The sequence below is a fragment of the Amblyomma mixtum genome, chromosome 2 (assembly GCF_055824585.1).
Source record: "Amblyomma mixtum isolate Tamu chromosome 2, ASM5582458v1, whole genome shotgun sequence".
NCBI classification, from domain to species: domain Eukaryota; kingdom Metazoa; phylum Arthropoda; class Arachnida; order Ixodida; family Ixodidae; genus Amblyomma; species Amblyomma mixtum.
In genome coordinates this window covers 138,599,011-138,623,188 of record NC_143013.1, presented here as the reverse complement: position 1 = coordinate 138,623,188, position 24,178 = coordinate 138,599,011, and the positions used below count along the sequence as shown (strand labels likewise).

The 24,178-nt window shown below is 46.5% G+C and overlaps 1 protein-coding gene across 1 annotated transcript in view; it reads right to left on the bottom strand.

The window, feature by feature from the left end:
- Positions 1-8,175: 8,175 nt before the first annotated feature.
- LOC149361079 (cytochrome P450 3A29-like) overlaps positions 8,176-24,178 on the bottom strand; it is a 37,625-nt gene continuing 21,622 nt past the window's right edge. The window contains exons 2-4 of the mRNA XM_089569450.1: positions 17,220-17,409; positions 12,146-12,357; positions 8,176-9,180 (exon numbers count right to left, since the gene is read on the bottom strand). Of these exons, the coding sequence (XP_089425576.1) occupies positions 8,215-9,180; positions 12,146-12,357; positions 17,220-17,409 (1,368 nt within the window). The 3' untranslated portion in view covers positions 8,176-8,214. The remainder of the gene's footprint in view (positions 9,181-12,145; positions 12,358-17,219; positions 17,410-24,178) is intronic.

The window sequence follows — 24,178 nt, the reverse complement described above, 5'->3', positions numbered from 1 at the left end:
CCGTGCCAAGATTCACAAGCAGTCAGACGGCGCCGCCATGGGGGCGTCTGTCTATGTCTGCCACAACGGCCAACCTGGTCGTGGAGTTTCTCGGAGCTGTAGTGTTCGCCGCTTTCACACCAAGACACAAGTTAAACTGCCGCTACGTGGATGACTTAAAGAAAGCAGATACCTGTAGGTTTCTAGAGGAATTGGACTTGTTGAGCCCCAGTTTGCAGTTTCCTGTGCCAATCGAGAAAGACGGCTGCCTACCTTTCCTCGACATTTCTCGTGCACCGAAAAAGAGCGGTCTGTCCTTCACCGTATACCACAAGCCTGCACACACAAGTCGCTACCATGATGTTAACTCAATCATCCTTTGGCTCGCAAGAAATCGGTCACTTTGTCACTGTTAACGCCTGCCACGCGGAACGTCACCGAACGTCACAGAGGGCACGGCGGACCTGGGCCCAACATTACACTTGCGAGGACGCTGTTCTACGTTCTGCAGGTTATCCTGGGTTCCGCCGCGTTACGAACTGGACACGTGTGGCCCGATGACATCTGTGGCTGCAATGGAAATCAACTTCACATCGACAACGCATCGAACTCGGTGTCGTCATTTGATGACACTGGTCTTCCAACGACTGCATTCATCCATCGCACCATGACGTCATCAGAGTTCACGAGTGTAAAAGCAGCGACAGAAGAATTCACCTTCAGTGGGCACGGCGGTCCTGGGCCCAACATGACATTTACGAGGACGCTCTTCTACGTTCTGCAGGTTGGTAGCTATTCGAGCACCATTCCCAGCGATTGCCGAGGTATCGTGGTCTTGCCGTGCCCCCGCCGTTGTCTTGCCTTGGTATATGAATGTTTTATTGCTTGCAAGTTGATCCTTCGTCGCGACATCGAAACTAATCCTGGCCAGACTCAGAAGGAAGTTATTGAACAAATTTTAGATGGCCAGTTGTCTCTTCAAGCTGAAATCAGTGAAATCAAAGCGGAGCTTGTTAAGACTGTAAATATGGTAAGTGATCTGCAGAGCCTAATAGAAAAAATGGAGAAAAAGCTGAATGAAACAACAACCTTCACCGAGCAGCCTCAGGAAATACACACAACTTTGAAATCAATAGAAAATATAATGGGTTTTCAAGCCAAAAAACTGACCGGTCTCGATGATCGAAGCAGACGGTCCAACCTCATCATTCACGGTATTACTGAGGAACCAGACGAAACAGAAGCTACGCTGAAAGATAAAATAATCAAAGAAGTTTTCGAGGAAAAGCTTCAAGTCAGTTGCCAATCTATCAGGCGCATTCATAGGTTGGGGCGTCGGAACGACAAACGCCCTGTTATTCTGTATTTACAGAGTTTTGCAGAAAGAAAGACAATAATGTGAAATGTTAGAGCTAAAAGGCTCAGGAATATCAATTCAGAATGATTATTCCCAATCTGCGCTTATGACACGAAAACTACTTTGAGATAGCGCGAAAGAAGAGAGGGACCAAAAAAGGTTACCGTTATTCATGACAAGCTAAAAGTGGACAAAGATATGTTTCTGTGAGATAAATCACAAAATAAACACGTAAAGATAGTCTACCTGGATAAGAGAGTAGATCAGCGGACAAGGCATGACGTGATTTGCAAGATCAGAGCAAACATTTCCGCATAATAAACATTAACGCGCGTAGTTTGGTTAATAAGGCAGACTTGTTCCAAATAGCCCTATTACACCATGATCCTCACGTTGCAGTGATTACTGAGACATGGCTTCACAGTGATGTGAGTGATGAGGACGTTTTCCCTCCTTCGTACACTGTATTTCGAAAAGACAGGGAATCTAGGGGTCGTGGAGTGGCTGTCCTAATAAAGAAACAAATTGAAGCTGTTTTGCAAGATTACGTACATGATTTCGAATGCCTATGTGTGAAACTCTCCTGTTGGGGACAAAACTTTGTTTTATATGCTCTTTATAGAACCCCTAGTTCTGGAACCGACTACTTAACTAAACTAGAAAATCGTCTCTTACAGTACCAAAACAGTAAAATTTTATGGATGGGTGACTTCGTACTTCGTAACTTGCCAGGTGTGGATTGGGAACTTCTTGAGTGTCTCGGTGCTTGCACAAAGGAAGCCAACATATTGTTTAAAATGATGCTTACCTACAACCTGACGCAAATAGTTCAGGAACCAACCAGAAAAGTCGGTTCCACGAATTCGTTGTTAGATTTGCTGTTCGCCCCTCGCGACATTGTGAATTTTACTGGTTCTGTGGAACAAGGCCTGTCTCACCACCACTTGGTTAGTGCTTCATTTCCTCTAGTACGGAATCAAAAAAGAAACACTCATCTTCACGTTCCTTTAAAGATTATTCGCGTGCCAATGACGCGGCTGTCATTGAACATCTTGATACTTGCCTTGTTGATTTCGATGACGTCGATGTCTGCGTACTCTGGGACAGTTTCAAATAATCTGTTTGTATTGTATGATACTTTTGTACCAACCAGGCACAAAAAAGACAGAAAGGAAACCCCATGGATGACACGCAATCTAATTCAAATGAGGCGAAGGGTAAAACGGCACAAGAAAAAACGCGCAGATCCTGATGTGCTCAAGGAAATTAGTGGACAATCTAGCACATGCCTTACATGATTCAAAAGAATATTTCTTCAATACATCCCTTCAAAACTTCGTAAAAACCGAGCCAAGTAAGTTCTGGAATTACATTAGTGAAAAAAAGACAGCAGTCACACAAATTTTGGTGGACAACACTACGGTATGTGATCCAAAGGCTATTGCTCACCATTTTAATAGTTATTTTCAAACTGTATTTTCTGCCCCGAGCACATGTATCGACAATAGCCGAGTATACTGTCCCACCGAAGTGAATTTTATTACTTACCCTGGTGTCTTTTCCATGTTGTTGAACCTGAAAACCAAAACATCATGTGGCCCTGACATCATTCCAAACGCATTTCTGCGACGTTATGCTGAAACTCTGGCTAAATTCATTGTAATAATTTTTCGCGCTTGAATGTCAATAGCTAAAATACCTGATGACTGGAGGGCAGCCCGAATTTTTCCCGTTTATAAACAAGGAGACGGTCTTCTCTTGCAGAACTACCGTCCCATATCATTGACGTCCCCGTGCTGTAAACCATTAGAGCATATAGTTGCACATCGTATGAACGAATTTTTAGAAAAAAATCGCTTGCTATCTAGCTTCCAGCACGGGTTCAGAAAAGGATTCTCGACGGTAACACAGCTAATTACAGTAATAAATTCATTTGCTTCCTGTATAGATAATAAAGGCCAAATCGATGCAATATTTTTGGATTTTAGCAAGCGATTTGACAGGGTTCCTTATGATAAACCAATTTTTAAAATGAAAGAAATTGGCATTCCCGATATTTTAGTAACATGGATTACTGCATACTTAAAAGACCACAAACAGTTTGTTGAAGTGGGGGGACAACGTTCGGGTTCTCTTCCAGTTTCATCCGGTGTTCCCCAAGGAAGTGTTTTGGGTCCTCTGCTTTTGCTTTTGTATGTCAGTGATATTGTTCAAGTTGTTAACCCACCAGTGCATATGCGATTGTATGCTGACGATTGCATTCTATACCGAGAAGTTACAAACAAGGAAGATCAAAGTTACCTGGACAGTGCCTTGAACAACGTTTTTTAATGGTGTGACCGACGGGACATAATTCTGAATGCTGACAAAAGTTTTTATATGCCGATAACCCGAAAAACCATACTTCATAGCTACACATATAAATTAGGCTCTCTCCCTCTTCAACAAGTATCCAACTACAAACACCTAGGAGTAACCATAAGTAGCAATCTATCGTGGAACTTGTACATAAACAATATCTGCTCTGCTGCATTACGAAAATTGTGCTGCTTAAGGCATAAACTAAAAAATGTTCCTTCTAATATTAAGCTACTTTGATATTCTCCAATAATTAGACCTAAACTCGAATATGCATGCATAGTGTGGGACCCGTATACTAAATCTATAGTTCCGTTTCGAAGACATCCTTGTTGTTTTCCTGTTCGCAGGACTGCAGTCACCACTACCTGACAATATGCAAGGTCAGACTCCCCAACCACTTTAATGGAGATTAATAAAATTGAACTACTTGAACATCGGCGAAGAAAGCTTAGGTTTGACTTTATTTGTCTCCTATTACATAACAAACTTGGTTTGGATCCCTCATCATACTTAACGCTGACACCAACCAGACACCATCCCAGTTCTCTAACCCCTATATTCGCTAGAACAGACACGAGTTTTCGTTCTTTCCACGCATAATAACAGATTGGAATCAGCTAGTTAAACCATTGTCCTATGAGTTTTAACCAATTTTTACTATATCGTGTTGTTCTTTTTTGAAATGTTGCGTTTTTTTGTCTCTTGATTGACTTGTTCGCCCATCCTGCTTGGACTCAGTGTCCGCAGTATTTCGTAAATGAAAATACAATAAAATAAAAATAAAAAACAGCCTGCAATTCAAGCTCAAGACGCTGCGGCGGGAACTTTCTGGAAATGGTTACCCATACCATTTTGTCGAAATAATTAAAAAAAAGCATTGAAACTAAAGGCAGTTGACCCGGAGAATTTTTCCGCCAGTACAAGTATTCCTTATGTACCCGGGATAAGCGAGTCTTTTTCACGCGTGTCTGCGAAAAATGACTTACGTAGTGGGCACGCGCCAACCAGCAAGCTACGGAATATGCTTGTAAGCGTCAAGGATCGCTTTCCAGATATCAGATTCCTTGGTGCCACCTAACGTATTCCTTGCTGCGGCTGAAGCCAGGTTTATATCGGTGAGACGGGAAAGTTCACACGGCGACTCGAGGACCGCCTGCGTGGCGTCAAAAATGGATATGTCGCGTGAAGTGCGTTTGCTGAGCACGAGCACAAATGAGCACAACAGATTGTCTTGGACAACGCAGCAATTTTAGTCAAAGATCCAAATCTGACAACTCGGCTTCTCCTTGAGTGATCCTGGTGAGTTGGCGATGACCTTCCCGCAGAAGTACATCTGGGGACACCGACCGACGACGGACAGAACCAAGGGCGCCTGTTCGGGGGAATTAAGGGACGTAGCCATCAAGTAAATACTCGTTTCCGTCAGGAGCCGGCGCCACTGTATACAGAGCTCGTCGCAGTTGAGGCCCGCGGCATGGCAAGGACCGCACGTTTTTTCAGGGACACGCAGCCGCTTGCGCCGCCTTTGCTGCACTATAGGAATTAGCATCTCCTCTTCCGTTCCCACGGGTTCACTGTGCAACGAGTGGCTTTGCCTGCTACGGTGCTTGCAAAATTGATTAGTGCCCATCTTTGGGAAATGTGCCTCGTGTTGGATTGGCCACCGCATGATGGAGGGCGGACCCTTAGAGGATTTAAGGACGGTGTTGAGTGCGAAAGGACGCTCTGGACCCTGTCAAAATGCCTCATCGAGTCGCTCGACGCTAGGACCTTTTAATTCTTGATTCCTTGTTCTCCTGTGTTCAGTATGTAAAGAAGTTTCGTAAAACTGCCATTAAACGCGCTTATTTTCGTTTTCCTAAACTTCAAAGCTACCGTTTTTCCTCAGGCCGAAGACTATGATACGCTGCCAGCGGAGCCCGCATTCGAGATAGCCTGTGTGCCACGACAGGCATGAAAACCGCACTAAACAGAGAAAGTTGCAATAAAATATCACTTTATGTTAGTCTATTTCTTATATATGTCAATTTTATTCAAACCATTTTCTTTTGTGCAGCGATGGTGTAGGTGTAGCACATCTGTACAAAAGAGGACCGGGGTTCGAATCCCGGTGCCACGCAATTTCCCGCCGGATAGAAAAAAAATCGCGCGTGGATGGAATTCCGTAACGAGACCTGGGTTGCCTTATCTCGGTGTCCTGACCCGACAAAACACTCCCTCACCAGAACATGATATGGCCACCCTTGTATAGTGCTTCGAAAAAAACCTAAATGATTACACCAGTTAGCCCTCAGTCCCCTACGGCTGCGGAGCAACTGACCTAGGCGATGGTCAGACCTGTGATGCTGCGGAGTGGACTAAGAACCTGGCTCTGGCCAGGCCGCCATTGGTAACTGAAGCTGGCAACGGTTAAAGCTAAAACTTTATCCAGTTAGGCTAGTCTAGCAGTGCTGTTCGAGGAACTAGCGGGTGTGAATGAGATGTCGTATGGTTTATTGAGGTTGAGAGGACAGATGAGGCGTATGAAGTGCTGTAAAAGGCGCTCACGTACTATGCTACCGCGGATTAGCGGACAGATGAGAATTAAGCGAATAAGGGAGCACAGCGAAACTCCCAAGAAAGCAGGGAGAGCGAAGAGACGCAAAACTGCGGCGAAATCAGCGCCCGTCTGCGGATCGTGCCAGTGAGCACTTGTCATGCGCTGATCCAAAGCACCGGGCCAAGTAAGCCAAAATTAGTATAATGCAACGAATGCAAAGGATCAAACATCATTAACGAGCCATAAAGCCAGGAGAGTCATGTAAAATTAACTGCTCAAACTTTCAGGCTATGGGAAGCGCAAAAAGAGACGGGATCACATGGAAAAGAATTAAATACTAAAATTTCAAATGGAAAAGCAACAGCCTGAAAGCGTATTTTCCTGGCGCTGTTCTTCATATGACAGCGTTTGAGACTGTCAGTTTTATTATTGAATAAATGACGCTTCTTCAGGATGGAAAACTTAATTATGCAAGCGAGTTTGACCGTTCAAGGTCTCAGAACCACTGCACAGCCCTCGCATTACGTTCATGTGTCCAGGCTACGTAGGGCCATAGCACTGGCACCCCGGTTCACACAGCGAAGTTGCGTGTCCGGGTCGTGCGACGCAAGGTGGGCCTCCCATTCCTCCCATGTTCCGATGGCGGGCTGTCCCTGCGGTGCAGGATCAGCAGGGCTGCCGAATAGGATGTGGTCCAGGGTGGCGTGCGATTCTCCGCAGAGATTGTACTCGGGGAAAACGAGGTGGGAGTAGGATAGAAGCTGAGGGGTACGAAGAGTTCGGGTCTGGAGTCGCCTCCAGAGGATTTGTTGGGAGTGGGATAGGCGGGGGTGGGGAGGGGGGTAGAGTCGACGGGTATGGCGTGTTGCTAAGTCAGTTGTGAGAACGTGTGTGCCCGCTCCTTCAAGAAATCCCTGCTGGGGTCGCCATTTTCCCGGAAAATAAGATCTCGCGGGCGGTGTTATCGGCCGCCTCATTTCCGGGGTTGCCAGAGTGAGCCGGTACCCACACGAGCTCAATATGCCTATCCAAATTTAGGGAGCACATTTTCAATATCTGCCACACGGGGGGATGGACGCGTCCGCGGGCGAAGTTAAGAATGGCTGTTTTGGAATCGCTAACTATATACGCCGCATTGGTTTGGGCGATGGCTATTGCTATAGCTGCTTCCTCTGCTTCTTCCGGGGTACAGGGGGGAGACCCAGCGCACATCCTCTTAAGTGCCATATTATTTATGGAGAGCTTTGGCTCGCGCGACTCGGCGGGATTGATGGTATTCAGGGTGGAAATTTTTAGGAATGGATCTGAGGATAAGGGCGGCGTGCTTGGCGCGAGGGAGAGAAATTAAGTCTGTAGCGCGTGCGGATGTGCGATTTCCCAGATAATCCAGTATACAAGGTCCTGTTTCCGTGCCAGCCATATGAAGGTACTGTTTGTGGCGATGTGCATCTGTAAGTTCTTGAATAGTGTTGTGCATTGCTGATTTTAAGAGTCTGTTTGGGCTAGTCCTCTGTGGTGGGTTGAGCGCTGCTTTGTTAGCTATGCGGACTAGAGCACTTACCTTATCTTTATCCGCACAGAAAAGGTTCAGGTAAGGAGTTGCGTAAAGAATGCGACTAAGCACAAAGACTTGCAGCACCTTAAGGTTGACTGTTTCGTCTAGACCGGCTTATGAGTGTGAAACCCTTCTACGAAGATGGATGGCGGAGTAAGTGGACTGTTTTAGTGCTCTCAGGGTAAGGTTGTTTTTCGCCGTGTCTTGTAAATGCAGGCCAAGAATGCGGAGGGTAGGTATTATTGCTTGTCTTTACTTGTATAACCACGTTAAAGCCGAAGAAGAGGGATTATTTATGAGTCTGGGGAACAGTGGTCAACTTACCATTCCACTCTACAGTAGTTGTATTTAAAAGCAAGAATGATACATTAGGCTTCATTGGACGACCACAACTCTTAAACAATGGTTAAGAAGACGTTCCGGTCATGTACAACTGGACCTGCGCTGAACCTGAAGCACAATATTCTTCACCGGATTTATGGTTATGAAAGGTACTTCGAGTTTGACAGTGGGCTCGCTTTCGTTGCTCAGGCTGAATTTGAACCGGAGCACTAGTTTCGCAAGCGCCACCTTCAGTTCCAGCAAAGCGAACTTTTTGCCGATGCACTCGCGGGGTCCGAGGCCGAAGGGAATGTAAGCAGCCGAGTGCCTTTCGGTTTTGCGGTCGTCACAAAATCTCTCCGGGTCGAACACCTCAGGATCCGGCCACAGTTCGGGATCGCGATGAATGTTCCATGTTGGCACAATCAGGCGTGTACCAGCCGGCAGGACTTTCCCCGCCACTTCGACGTCGTGGTAACACATCCTCGCTGTGAAGAAAATGAGTGGTGGGTACTTTCTCAGGCCTTCAGAGATTACCATGTCCAGCCTTTTCAGCCCCTGAAGCTGATCGTGGCTGATCTCGCAGGAATTATCTCCTCTGTGGAACGCAGTAGAGAGCTCTTCGAGCAGCTGTTCTTGCTCGCGCGGGTTTCTAGCAAGCTCATCCAAGAGTAGTGCCAGGGCTAGTGACGTCGTCTCGAAGCCACCGCCTAAGGATACGAAACAGTTGGAGGCCACGTGATCGTCTGTCATAGCGAAGCGATGGCTGGCGGGCATCTGCCTGCTTTTGCGCTGGGCGTCAAGCATCAGCTGTAGCATGTCCACGGTGTGGCCTTCCTCTTTTTGTTGGCGCCCTTCGCGAGCCTTTCGTACTCGGATCACGTGGCGCACTCTGTCCACGACGAGGGCGAAGGACTTGCCGTAGGACACGTATGGCAACAGCCACCCGGCAATTTTTCTCACAAAAGGAAAGGCCAGGGTTGCGTCCACTATGGGCACATCTCGAGCAATTAGTGTGTTGCGAAGGCTCTTGAGAAAGGGGTCCTCCGGGTTCTGCTGGAACTCGCACTGCGTAGAAAAGAGCAGACTCATGACGCAAGCACATCAAACGATGCAGATGATTCTCGCAGGCCGTGATCAGCGACGCGTAGCTTTCTCAATTCAGTCTAATTTTGATGGGTTAGCAAGGCAAAGAGTTTTCACCAAGCCATTATATAGAGCGCCTTACGTGCACGCGTGCTGAAGTGAGATGGTGGCGATCCAAACATTAAATATTGCACTTTTTCTAAAGCAAAAAGCGGTCCAGGTGGCTGCGAGACACAATGAGAATTGTGCTAGCGCTTCGGTGGTGCTCTCTACTTTGTGCTCTCTGCATCTGTGACACAGATGCGCTTGGAATTAGGCGGATCCATACATGGTGGCAGTATACCACTCACTGTCAGATTCTTTCTGTCTGCAGGTTAGCGGCACAGCAAAGGAGGCGCCGACGCAACCCCAGTGTCTAAGATAGATGCATAGACTAAATACCGGATGACTTATTCAGTAGGAACATATTGATGGACTCCAATACGGCCGCAGGAGCATTATCGGATACGTAAAAGAGACGCGGCTGACTTTGGTTGGACGGCATTTGGATGAACAAGGGCACCTGGAAGGTTGCCCAGGTTGTTTTCACTTCTTTACTAGCAAAGCTGAAAATTTCGAGGTATGTGTGGAGCCTCAACCTTTGATCTTTGACGGAGTGTTAGCGGCAGCGGCCTTGCGCAGCTGCTCCGTCTATGCACGGAATAGCGGGCGCTGCCACCTGTGTCACTTCTGCGACCCAGGCTGCTCTTGCGGAGCACCCTCTAGCGACGTATCGTTAATTTATCTGCCACCTGTCACGGTGCGCAGTTTGCTGACAATCCGGTTGGCAGTTTGCTCAAACTCCGGTAAATTGGACCTCCAACTACTAAATTATCTATATGTTTGGCGCCTACGAAGTCCGCAAATGGCGATTTCGGAGCGGATTGCGCCAGGACTGCGCACCCGTCGCTTCCCGCGACGCCTTCTTGGTGTTTCTTGAGAGATGGGCCCCATCCCACTGCCTGGTGTTACTACTCTGAAATATTTTTGTAACGCCCGCTTCCGCTGTTTTTCGAGGCCGCTACCACTGCGTCCACGACTCCGGTGCGGCCCACTCCGCTTCCTGCCGTTAGTCAAGCGCGTATTTAATACTGTCTATTTGCGCCGGACTATCTGCGTGAATCGCACCACGCCGGTTGATATAGAACTTACGCGGTAAACCGCACTTATGCCACCGTGACAGCCGAGACAACCACGGCAGCCGCTCTTCTCCGAGAGGAATCGAGACACACCACCATGCGTCGCCTTCGCCGTAGCTCATCCGCAATGCAACCCCTACATCTCACCGCTGGCTTACAGCCTCCTCCGCCTACGGGACTACATCGTTCCCGACGCGCGCCCAATACGGATCCGCGATAACACACAGTAGACGAACCAACCGGCGTTCCCTGTGCGGTAGTACGTGCTTGGCTACTCTGTCTGCATCATATTTCGTGGCAACCCTCCAAATCTGCGAAGTAGACAGGCTGCCCCCTGAATTTGCTTCGCCTGCGCGATGGCCCTGACAGGCTCTGTGACCTGAACTTTACCGGCATTTAGAGACTCGTACTCACTATCTTTTACCATTCTTCTGTTCATCCCTGAAACTTTCGCGCAAAATCCGCATTCTCGCTGGGTTAGGCCATTATAGCATCACCGATTCTGGGCGTGCGATGAAGAGGAAGTTCCAAGAGCGCGAGCGGAAGAGAGAACTTCAGGGGCCGAGCTGGAACAGCGGCCATGTTCTTTAGCTCCTTAGAGGAAGGCTCACCACCTGCGTCCGTGCCTCACCGTGTCAGCAACAATAAATGTCGCGGCACCACATCTCGTACCAGTGTGCGTCAGTGTCCGCTGAGGTGAAACGTCCGGGACAAGCCAGGAGCTTTCACCTTAGCCCTCCGAAAGCAGTACCACCTCACCACAGCACCCCGCTAGTTAGGTGCTCTCACCCAACCTCTGCTATGCCCCGCCGCGGTGGCTCAGTGGTTATGGCGCTCGGGTGCTGACCCGGAAGACGCGGGTTCGATCCCGGCCGCGGCAGCTGAATTTCGATGAAGGCGAAATTCTAGAGGCCCGCGTACTGTGCGATTTCAGTGCACTTTAAAGAACCCCAGGAGATCGAAATTTCCGGAGCCCTTCACTACAGCGTCCCCCATTGCCTGAGTTGCTTTGGTACGTTAAACCCCAATAAACCAAACCAAACCAACCTCTGCTATTCTGGAGCCAACGTTCCACCCAACCCCTGCCCACGATCACCCAGCAGAAGCGCAGTCCATCTCTTACCACCCAGCTATTCTCTCAGGAATAGCCAGAAGAAAGTGGCTGGCTGAGTGGTGGGGCTTTGTGTGCTGTTGTGTGTTTTCTCCTGTATTGGTCTTTTAGCGCATGAAATTTTTTTCAAAACGATGCACCAACCAACCCGTCAAAAAGTTCTACTCCGTATAAAGGCTCTCGCTGTGAAAACGTAAACGCCGCGGCCAAATCGAATTCTAAACCAAGTGGGAACGCCAGCTGCCTTCCACCTGCCGCTGCTCACCTTCACACCGCTGAAAAATGCTGTCGCGTATGTGATGCCTCGGCTTACAATTTGTAAAGCCGTCGGTAGATCAAAATATCAAAGTAAATATTTGAAGGTAAATGATGCATTGTCGCATCAGATATCTGATCGTGCCGTAATTAATTTCTCTTTGATGGTGCTTTATTTAAGCATCAATAAGAAACGAATTATTAACGTACACCACTATGTCGCACAAAGGGTGCCTAGATTACGGCACTGTAGCTTTAGAGCCGTTAGCTAGCATCTGAACATGCGGTTTTGCCAGGGGTCTACATTTTCTCGTTCACTGCCGCCTTTTTTTTGATCCTACAGCATTCTTCTCAGAACTAAATAAAATAGACAGTCCAGTTCAGACAACGCGTATACCCTTACCTCCCAAGCAAGCACGGCCTTGGCGATGCAGTCCATCGTCAGTCCTTGCGCCATGGCTGAGATGTCTACGGAGCCCGGAGTCATGCCGAGCTTTTTGTCGAGTATGTCCACTGTTGTGTCGGTGCAATCCTCTATGATGCGCGATATCATTTTGATTTTAGCGCTTGAAAATGTAGGGTTCAGAATGGTCCGCACCGCCTTCCATTCGTCACCTGCGAGCAACAATGAGCAACGAGCTACAGTGCTGCCGTGCCAACAATGAGCTGCATCAGCATTAGTGATGGGCTTGTTTCGTTGTGCTGGCATGACTTATTCGCTACAGACGAGCAAAGAAAAAAATCATTACGCAGTGTTTAGGATATTTGCAAATATTAGATACCCAGCTGCGTGACGGCTGTTTTTGTTTCCATGAGGTGAATTTAGAATGATACCTATTACTGGTTTATTTTCTTTCGACTGGGTTGTTTTTCGCTTGAGTGTTATCTGTAACCAAGTTCTGTCATTAGATTTCATGCGTATTTTAGTACAATAATTAACGATGTGGAATTACTGTGTTGCAAATGCGAACACCCTTAGAAATTATTCCAGATTTCTGGTTTTCGTTCAATTGCTATTCGCTGCCAGGAATTCATCAACAGCTCCAAGCTGCAGCCAGAACTAAGGAAGGATGACTAAAAAGGACATACCACCCACTGAAACCGTTCTCGGAAGATAACTATATAAGCAATATATAAAAGATCGTGTTATACAAGTACATATTACACTCAGCTGTCTTCGAACACGTGAAACTGCCGAATGTCTGCCTAATATTACCTAAATTTTGTCGTAGAACTGGAAAGCACTGATTGTTTGTTTGAAGTTTGCAAACCAAAACAACTGGCGTATCATTGTGTTAGGTGACTTCAATATTAACTTTTTGGAGGATAACGCTCTGAAGATTAATTTAAATGAAATAATGCTATCTAATGGTTGTGACAATACTATTGAATTGCCTACTCGCATATCCTTGCACTCTGAAACATTAATTGATTTGTGTTTCACTAATTTCCCGCCTCAGAGTTGCACACCCGGTGTTTTTTCTTCTGGGATCAGTGATCACTTGCCTTTCTTTTCAATTTTTCCTGATACGACCAAATCGAATAAACCCGTTCACGCTCGTAGAGTTAATGATGGAAAGAGCATCTCCAGATTTTGTCACTTGTTGTCTACAATTAATTGGGTAGATGTATATGGGGAAAATGACTCGTCCAGTGCTTATGATATATTTATTCAGAAGCTGCTTGAATGCTATTACGCTGCGTTCCCAACTCAAACTATAAAAAAAAGATAGAAAGGCTAGAAAAGAATGGATGACAGGAGCACTTTTGAAACAAATTAAAGAAAAGAACAAAATGTTCTCTCGTTTTTTGGAAACGCGATGCCCGGATGATTTAGTTTAAGAAGTTTCGAAATAAATTAAACTCAGATCTAAAGAAGGCTAAATCTTTTTTCTATATTAATAACTTTTCGTCAATCTTACACAATCATAAATTACTTTGGCAAGGTATTAACGTTATTATAGGGAACAGGAAGAATTATCTTCCCTCTGCGCTGAAAGTTAATGGGGTGAATTATGCTGGAGTTTCACTTGCCAATATGCTGAATGAACACTTTTTAGCTGCCGGAGCATACCGACCCTCTGGTAGCTGTCGTTCAACTCGGACTGTAGACTCATACTTACCTTCTTGCAGTACTGAATTTATATTTTGGTCCCCTACTTCAGTGGATGAAGTTGTTTCTATCGTTAATTCTTTTACGAACACCTGCTCACCTGGAGATGACGAAGTTGATGCTTTTTCTATCAAATCTGCTGTAAATATTATTGCTGGCCCTCTTACGCATATTTGTAACAGAATGCTACTTTCTGGTGTATTCCCTAGCAAATTAAAAGTCGCCCGCGTTACCGTTTTATTCAAAGGAGGCAACAAAAATGACCCAAATAATTACCGTCCTATTTTGGTACTGCCTCTGTTTTCGAAGTTAGCTGAGTGTGTACTATACAGGCGACTAAACAATTTCTTACAAGCTAAACATCTTATCTGCCCCAACAGTATGGCTTTCAGGCCGGTAAATCAACAGAATCTGCTCTGTTAGATATTAAGAACTCTATAATTAACAATTTTGAAACTAAGCTTTTTTTCTGTTGGAATTTTTCTTGATCTGCGCAAAGCTTTCGATTCTGTGCAACATACAATACTGCTCCATAAATTAAATACTTACGGGTTCCGTGGAGTGGTAAATTTACTTTTGGAAAGTTATCTAACTGCACGGATACAGTACACTCAGATTCATGACGTAAAATCCAGTTCGGGTATGATAAAATTCGGTGTCCCTCAGGGTTCAATTTTGGGACCACTTTTATTTATTCTCTATATTAATGACGTTGTAAACATTCCATTAACTCCTAATATCATGATGTATGCCGACGATACTAATGTTTTTTTTTCCGGCTCCAGTCTCCAAGTACTTGAACACAAATGTAATGCCTGGCTTGAGGAGTTAGCGGTTTGGCTCTATGTTAATCAACTTCAATTAAACGTAAACAAAACAAAGTTTATGCTCTTCCATCCAAAAAACAAGCCATTAGATCATCACATCAAACTATTTTTAATGACAACATCGAGCAAGTTCACAGTTGCCGGTTCCTTGGTGTGTTTTTTCGCAGCGATTTGGGTTGGACTGATCATATAAACTACATTAGACTAAAAATGGCCAGATCTATTTATGTTATTTATCGTGTTAGACATCTCCTCCCACTACAAGGTAAAAAACAGTTATATTTTGCCCTTGTTCATTCTCACCTGGTGTATTGAAACCTAGTGTGGGGTACATGCAACAAAACTGATTCATACAAATTGCTTTCTCTCCAGAAAAGAGCTCTACGTTTATTAAAAGTTCAAGTTCATCTGTTGAAGCAAATCTTTTCGACACATTTCATGTTCGCAATTTCTTTCATTCATACAATTTTAGTTTGGCTCTCCACATTTTTTATAAAGTGAAGCATGACTTTAGCTCTTTATCTAATAATTATAATTCAAGAAACGTTGCGTGTGGTCTACGTTCCGTTGCCCTATCTACTGCAAGACCAAGAACAAATTATGGTAAACAAAGAACCGATTATCAAATTATAACATTGTGTAATGCTTACCAGTCTCTTATTCAGATTGCTTTAGAAAGTTATAGTGTGTCTGTATTTAATAAAAAACTGACGATTCTTTTCCCCCCCGGTGAAATTTCAGCTAATTCTATATACTTAGTTTATTGAGTGTGTGTTTGTCTTCTGCTTTCTTTTTTTAATGTGCACATTATGAAATGTATTGTTTATTGTTAATTGATATTTATTATTGTCTATCATTAACTATTTTCTATTGTGATCATGTTTGCTCATTGTTTTTTATCATTTGTCCATTCGGCCCCCGTTTCCATGATGCGTTGATCGGGGTGTAGGCTTTGTCAGGAGGCATGCTTGGTCTACCTCCTTTAGCCTCACCTCGAGGGCATATTGTATGTAATATGGCCAAATAAACATACTACTACTACTACTACTACTACTACTGCTACTACTACTACTACTACTACTGCTACTACTACTGCTACTACTACTGCTACTACTACTACTACTACTGCTACTACTACTACTACTACTACTACTACTACTACTACTACTAGTACTAGTACTAGTACTGCTACTGCTACTGCTACTGCTACTGCTACTACTACTACTACTACTACATTTCGACTCACTTCAGTTTCGTAACACCGAATACTACGCCTTCGTCATTTAGTCAAAAGATGCATTTATTCTGATAGAAAAAAGTTGGTTGATGACCCGTTCGGAGACTGACGCATTCTTATTTATGGGGAGCGCGTGAAAGTGGCAAAAGCGCAAAATTGAACATCGGTGGCTACAAAAAAATGCCTTCAATGGTCTTATGACTTAGCCTCGACGAGCCCTACGCCTGCAGTATGCATCAGTCTCTAATCCCATGCCCAGTTCATCTGTTCACAAAGAGCATCAAAGCATTTACATAGTTTTGCTTTCATCGCCGTCGCATACGCGGATAGGCGAAATTGATTAAAATGAACACAATTACCGCAGAAATATTATAGAGAACTAACCACTGACATGAGGAAGAATTCTGAATTGCAGTGTTTTCAGAACGGGAAGGTAGGAGGCTGACAAAGCTTCTTGGAGATCCCACCTTACACACGATGGAAAACAGAAAACGCGACGTACCTTCAAACTAGCAAAATTTCTAGACCAATATCTACGACACTTGCACCAAGTTTAGTGCCACATATCACACTAGATGCACCGTGCTTCGTTTACATTATTTCGTCTACACCACAATGCAGAGGTTATGTTGCCGGCCAGAATACGGGAGAATAACCTGATCTGAAACCGTGCTGCGACTGCGGTCATCTTTCCGCTTCTCTCGCCGTTCTCAGTAACCTTCGCCTACTCCGATTTTCCATCACAAAGTAAGTATAGGCTGTGCTTAAAACCTGTATTTTTTTATTTTAAAGTTCCCTCTCAGCTAGTTATTCCTCTGAATTGGAGTCCTATAATTCTGCTTCTTTGGATTTTGTGCTTTACATTTCACATTGAACAGTATTTCTTGTCGTTTCACAGTGTATTTTTTTCGGCCTACTCGGTGGTTAGGATTTCTTCCACTAATTGTTTAGTTGTGTTCTTTCTACTACCTATGTTTCTGTTGTATTTTTCGAAGGCATGCAATTAAATAAAGCACTGTTGAAGCAAATGCATGCACGGGCCGCACGTGTGATTCCGCTTCCTTAGATTTTATGCTTCAGTGGCATTTATGTATAAAGCATTTTTTCTAACTTCTTTTTGTTGCTTGTTCTCATCACATCTGTGTTTTTGTGCTGCAGCAGCTAATTTATTCGCTAGCAATAGCTAAGCTGTCGTGCTCCAGGAGTTTTGCGCTTCAGGTGGCCGAATGCGGTTGCGCTTGGGCGCCATGTAATGGGAATCTCAATGACGAGCCAAGCAGATGTACAGATACGCGTGCACCTTTCAGTCCGAGCAAACTGCTTCTGAGCGGCTCCATGTTCAAATGAAGAGGCACCCGGTCGCGGAACCTGTGTGCCTCCCTGACGAAGCACTGCTTGATGGCATCCAGGTCGGTGAGGAGAGCGCATGGCGCATCGCCACAGTAGAAGCCGACGAGCTTGCCGTACGTACCGGTCCATTTTTCCATTACCTGCAGCAAAAAGCGCGAACCATTTACGTACCGTTCTAACAGTCGATTAGCCTCAGGAATTCGTCATTTGATTAGCTAGAACGAGCTTAAAATTCTACATTTGCTCGGTCTATTCGGCAGTCCCAGTGTATCTTAAAATCCATGAAAAGGCCTCCCACCCGGTGTCGTCTCCCTCCCTTTGTTAGAGGAAAGGGCGAGGGGATCCGCAGCAGCAGCCCCATGACGAAGTCGTGCTGCTGCTCAGCACAAGGCCACGGGGTCGAATAGTGGACGCACTGTTTTAATGCGGGAATGCATTTAAAGCCTACATTTGCACCTCTGTTGCTCGCACATTTCAGTTCGTTCGTCCGTCCACACCATTAGAAACTTCCTTAACATCAAATAGCCGCTAGAATTTATAGACTTTCATGAGAGTTGAACCCATACCTTTAAAGTGTAGAATCGGTGGTTCAAACCATTTGGCTATTATTATTTGGAGTTTATTGCAGTGAAATATGCTCTCTGTAGGTGAACTATTTTAAGCGTCTTAATAAAGCAGCATGAAATCTAGTTCAAAACAAGAAAAGTGCAGTTGAAAAAGCACTAGATCACAGGCAATGCTGTGATCTACGCCAATGAGGAGTACCAATTCGGTTTGAGATCTGTCGGGGCATGCGTCGTTGCGACTGACAATAATTTCGTTGTAATGGAGTTTTGCGTGTATAACAGAATCACAATGACGGTCCGCGATGCGAATTTTTTTAATTAATCCATTAATTACAATATTTTCATTAACTCATCATCGCCTATCACACGCCAATGAATCATCACTCAATAGAACCATAAATTACCTTGATACGATTGTATTTACGCAGCCCCCGGTGATATGTCGCCGGTTTGAATCCCTGCCGCGGGGTAGGCTCTAACTTAGCTAGTAAGCTTATACTGCACAAGAAGCTGACTTTTAAGACACCATCCGAAACATTCTGCGGCAAACGGTTGGGAGGACACGATTTTTGTTTTTGCAGCCCCCGATTATTTCCGACACGTCGTGCCGACTACGCCAAAGGCTTTTGGACTGAACGAGCTGTCTACGCTGTCGCGTAAAGATGCCCAGGGGTTCATCAACATACTGCAGTGCAATTAGGCATTGCACACAATGAGCAGTGGTCATTGTGTGCAATACGCGTCAGACAATCGCTGTCGCTTAGAAAAGAATGTGTTTCTACACCGAGGCAGAGGCATTTTACGTATTCTTGAAAGTACGCCTGTCCAGTCAGTCAAAAGTATGGGCGGAGGGAAGATCATAGAAATGTGATCTTTGTACAAATGTTTCCATGACACTGAAAAAAATAACTCAGATAAAAACGAAAAACCCAATACGCGTCATGCATTAACCCCCATAACTACGAACAATGACCAATATAAGAAAACAGAGTAAGAGTAGGCAGAGCATTAACTAAATTGACCTGCAAGAATGCGCGTATTGTCGGCTGGGAAGCGTCTCCGAAAAATATGAAACGCGAAACAGTCTGTCACGAATAAAGATTGAAGATAGCGAATCACAGACTTAGGCAAAAATCATAAGACAAAGAGGGAAATGGCAGTAGCAATACAGATACGACTGTTAAAGTCGCCGAAGAGTTCTACACAAATACATGCACTATAGTCACTGTAATCAGTAGGCTAATGAGCGAGACAGTAGCGCACGTCAATGAAACATCCCGTCAGTAACGGAAGGGGAAGTAAAACAATTCTTAGGAGCGGTGAAAAAGAAGAAAGCTGGTGGTGACGATCAGGTAGGAGCAGATCTGTTGATGGAGGGTGGGAAGATTGTGCTAGAAAAACTTGCCACCTTGTATACGCAATGCCTTGTGATCTGACATTGAACGTCTTGCGCCATCCGGATGGAGAAAAAGCTGAGGCGTGGAGAACAGGAGAAGGCTCAGCGTAGACATGGCGCAGGCGCTGTGTCATGGTTGTTGCCAAGTGACTGCTTGCTACTCACGTAAACAAACCAGCTTATCAAGGTTTGTTTAGTGCGTATACACGCCAGTAATACAAGGCACAGGAGGCTTGCATTCTTGCATTTTATGGTAGTCCGCAAGTAACCTGGAATATACTGCACATTTTTAATTTATGTTCATGCGAACTGTAACAGAGCAGCAGTGACAATAAGGCAGGCTGTGGTTCTTAGGGCAGTTAGGCATCCGTTGCTGCATTCGCGGATCGCATCCAAAGATGGACAGCAGCAACTTACTGCTGGATAGACACGACAGGCACGCGCGTGAATTCATGGAAGCGAGCAAAATATTCAAGAAAGAAGAAAACCCCGCATCATAATATTGTAATTCCCGAGATGCCGAAGGGAATTCCTAGCATTGAACTGCGAAGACCGAAGGCATGCCATCTTGTGGGAGAGCGCTATCAGTCTTTCTTGAGTGCCCAGCGGTGTTTTTATTGTGACTATTATTGCAGTTACTATGTGCATTTTCTGTTGATCCCTTCGTTCGCGCTGGTTGAAAGTAGTAAAACATTAATAAAAAAATTTGCGTTCTCGGAAACGTCTGGGTGGCATCAGCGGCGGAGGTGGTGCGACCGGCCCTGCGTACCTCTGGGGCTTCGTGATTATATATATATATATATATATATATATATATATATATATATATATATATATATATATATATATATTGTTACGTCCAGTTGTTTATTAAGACGGGGACGGAGGATCGAAAAACAGCTGGGTCCGCTTGCCGAGCACGAGACGCCACCAACTTCGTTCTCCTCATCTTCGGCTTATCCAGCAACGCCGACCACGCAGAATGGGTATTGTCTTTTCATGGGCGTCACACTTCCCCCTACGCAGCCGAAGCCCGCTGGGCGAGTTAAAAAGCGCCGCGCGAATGGCAGGGCTTCAGCCGGGCAACGTGAGTGACTTCGGTTCGCGCTGAACGACGGCCGCTTGCCATGAGACGAGATATGCGGTAATTGAGCTCGCTAATTTGGTCAATAATGACGTAGGGTCCATCGTAGTGGCACAGCAGCTTCTGAGACAACCCTCGCTTTCTGATAGGCCGCCACAACAAGACTAAATCACCGTCGCTGTAAGTAACGCGACGGCGGTGGGCATCGTAGCGCGCTCTTGACCGATCTTGGGAGGCGAGAACACGAAGGCGAGCAAGGCGCCGGGCTTCTTCGGCGAGACAGAGTGTCTCAGCGATAGTGGGATCTTCATGAAGCTCGTCAGAAAATGGTAGTATGGTGTCCAGGGTGTAGCGCGGGGGGCGTGCATAGAGTAAAAAGAAGGGGCTGTAGCCAGTAGTCTCATGGCGCGCGGTATTGAACGCATACGTGATGAACGGCAGGACGCTATCCCAGTTCTTGTGCCTTGAATCAACATACATTGACAGCATGTTATTGAGCGTGCGGTTCGTGCGCTCAGTGAGCCCATTCGTCTGGGGATGGTAAGGCGAGGAATGGCGAAAATGCGAAGCGCAGGAACGGAGAAGCTGCTCCACGACGTCAGCGGTGAACTGCCGACCACGGTCACTGATGATAACTTTTGGAGGTCCATGAAGGAGAACTATGAATCGGAGCAGAAAAGGGGACACATGATACGCTGTAGCCGAGGGTAGAGCTGCCGTTTCACAATACCGGGTAAGGTAATCGACGCAAACCACTATCCAGCGGTTCCCATGATAGGACTTTGGAAACGGGCCAAGCAGATCTATGCCCACTTGCTCAAACGGTGCTGCAGACGGTGTCACAGGGTGAAGCTGACCAGATGCAAGGCTAGTAGGTCGCTTGTATCGTTGACACTGAGTGCAGCTGGTGACGTATCGCTCAGTCGTGGCCCGCATTTTCGGCCAATAGAAGCGCGCCTGGGTACGGTGCAGCGTCCGTGCCGAACCAAGATGTCCAGATGTAGGGTCATCGTGCATGGCCTGCAAGACAGAGGAGTACAGGCTCTTCGGAACTACCAGCAGAATGAGCTGGCCCGTAGAAGAATAGTTTTTCTTCCACAAAAGACCATCTCGCACACAAAAGTGGCTGACGTTGGAAGGGTCTTCAGCCTTCGCAAGGAGAGACTGTAGGGTTAAGTCTTTCTGCTGTTCCGCTTTGAACGTTGCGACATCAGGAAAAACAGGTGACACTGACGCGACGCAGTGGTCCAACGTATCGATGTTAGACTCCGACCCAGGAAGGGGCAGCCTCGAAAGACAGTCCTCGTCAGCGTGACGGCGACCACTCTTGTAGACGACTGTGTAGTGGAACTCTTATAGCCGGAGAGCCCACCGTGCAAGGCGTCCGCACGGGTCACGAAGGTTAACAAGCCAGCAGAGGGCATGATGGTCGGTGACAATGGCGAACGGGCGTCCGTACAGATAGGAACGGAAACGCTGCGTGGCGAAGACGACGGCTAAGCATTCTTGCTAAGTGACTGTATAATTGCGCTCCGGCTTGCTGAGCGAGCGACTCGCATACGCAATAACGTGCTCTTTGTTGTCGCATCGCTGGACGAGAACAGCGCCGAGGCCAACACCGCTGGCGTCGGTGTGAATCTCTGTGGGAGCGGAGGGATCGAAGTGGCGAAGTACAGGGTGAGACGTCAAAAGGAATTTGAGTTGGCGAAAGGCGGAGTCGCACTCAGGTGTCCACTCGAAAGCCACATCTTTGTGAAGTAGACTTGTCAGAGGGTAAGCTACATCCGCAAAGCAATGAATAAAGCGGCGAAAGTAAGAGCATAAGCCTAAGAAGCTCCGCAGCTCTTTGACAGACTGTGGTGGCTTGAACGACTGGACCGCTGCAGTCTTGGCTGGATCAGGCCTGACGCCGACTTTATCAACGAGGTGTCCAAGCACTAACGCTTGGCGCGCACCAAAGTGGCACTTTTTAGAGTTAAGCACAAGGCCAGCTTGGCACATTGAGTCGAGGACGAGAGCTAAACGGTCGTTGTGCTCACTGAACGTCTTTCAGAAAATGAAAACGTCGTCGAGGTAGCACATGCAGATTTCCCATTTAAAACCGCGGAGTATAGTGTCCATAAATCTCTCGAAGGTGTCGAGCGCATTGCAAAGGCCAAATGGCATCACATTAAACTCATCAAGGCCATCAGGCGTCATAAAAGCTGTTTTTTATTCGTCCGCGGGATGCATGGGGATTTGCCAATACCCCGACCGAAGATCAATAGAAGAGAAGTAGGACGCTGAAAAAAGACAGTCGATGGCATCGTCGATTCGAGGTAGGGGGTATACATCTTTTCTCGTGACGGCATTCAGACGACGGTCATCCACGCAAAAACGCCATGATCCATCTTTCTTCCGAACAAGAATTACTGGAGCAGCCCAGGGACTTGAGGACTCTTGTATAACGCCTTTGGATAGCATCTCCTGCACTTGGTCATTGATAACCTTGCGTTCAGATGGTGACACTCGGTAGGGCTTTTGGCGGATCGGATGGGACGTAGCAGTGTCAACCCTGTGCAGGGTTCGAGACGAGGGGATGGAAGATGGGACGCCGGGCTGCAAAAAGTCAAACACACTGGAGTATCGCTGGAGGATGGTCAATAGTGCACAGCGCTCATGCGTGGAAAGCGAGTTGTCGATCATTCGGAGCAACTGCGACTCGTCGTAAAACTGTGGTGCTGCTGCGCCCAATGCGTCGGTAACCAAGGCAACGTATACAGGCGTGTATTGGCTGCATGACGCAAGCTTCAGGCCTTCAGGCAGAACAACAGATTCCGCCGAACTGTTCACTGTCCACAGTTCAGTTCTTACGTTGATGACGGAAATCATGGCATGAGGAACCAAGATGTTGTTCTTCATGCAGTTCAAGTGGTTCGGCTCCACAGCCGCATCAAACACGTCGAGAGCGGTATCGGGGCAGGTAACCGGTACGCACACAGCCGAAGAATGAGGCACGACAGTATCTCGGGCAACACAAAACACTCTCTCTCCACTGCACGAGCCTTCTAGAAGATCATTGGTGGAACATTTCCCGACGTTGAGCTCACCTGTGTGACAGTCGACGTTAGCGCCACACATCTGCAAAAAGTCTAGGCCAATAATAACGTCGTGCGTCGACCGGCTGAGCACCACCATTTCCGTGCTGAAGACGTCACCACCCAAAGAAACGTTAACACTACACACTCCAACTGCTGGCGGCGGTTCACCACTCACCTCACAAAACTTTACATTTTTGTCCTATCGAAACAAAACTTTTCTTCCGAGGAGGCACTTAAACGCAGCACTCATAACCGAAACAGTAGCACCGGTATCCACTAAAGCCATCACAGGTACACCATCCACTAGCACATGTACTTTGTTCTGTAACAAAACTACAGGCAGGTGTATCACTTCCGGCGGCAGACTTCAGCGACCTCACCCCCATCGGTCGCGGCGACTAGTTTTCCGACGGAGGCGAGGAGGAGCGGGGTCGGGGTGATGGAGATCGACGTGTTCGGAAAACTGGAGGCGGCGTTACACTTCTATCAGATGACGGCGAATGATTCCGAATTTGTGCAGGCCATGAATTGCCGGAATCAGGCGGGTAGGACGGGTATCGAGAAGGACCGGGTTGGTAATCCGGACGCCGAGGATAGGTCGAGCAGCCGTAACGGGATGGTTGTCGGCGGGGACAAAATCGGGAGATGTGTCCGGGTTGACCACAGCGGTAACACACAAGAGAGGGACTGGGAGCAGGCTGCGCCGGCAAGTATTCACCATACGAAGGACTGGGCCGAAAGTTCTCGTCGTATGTGGCCGGCACAGGCTGGTAAAAGCCGGAC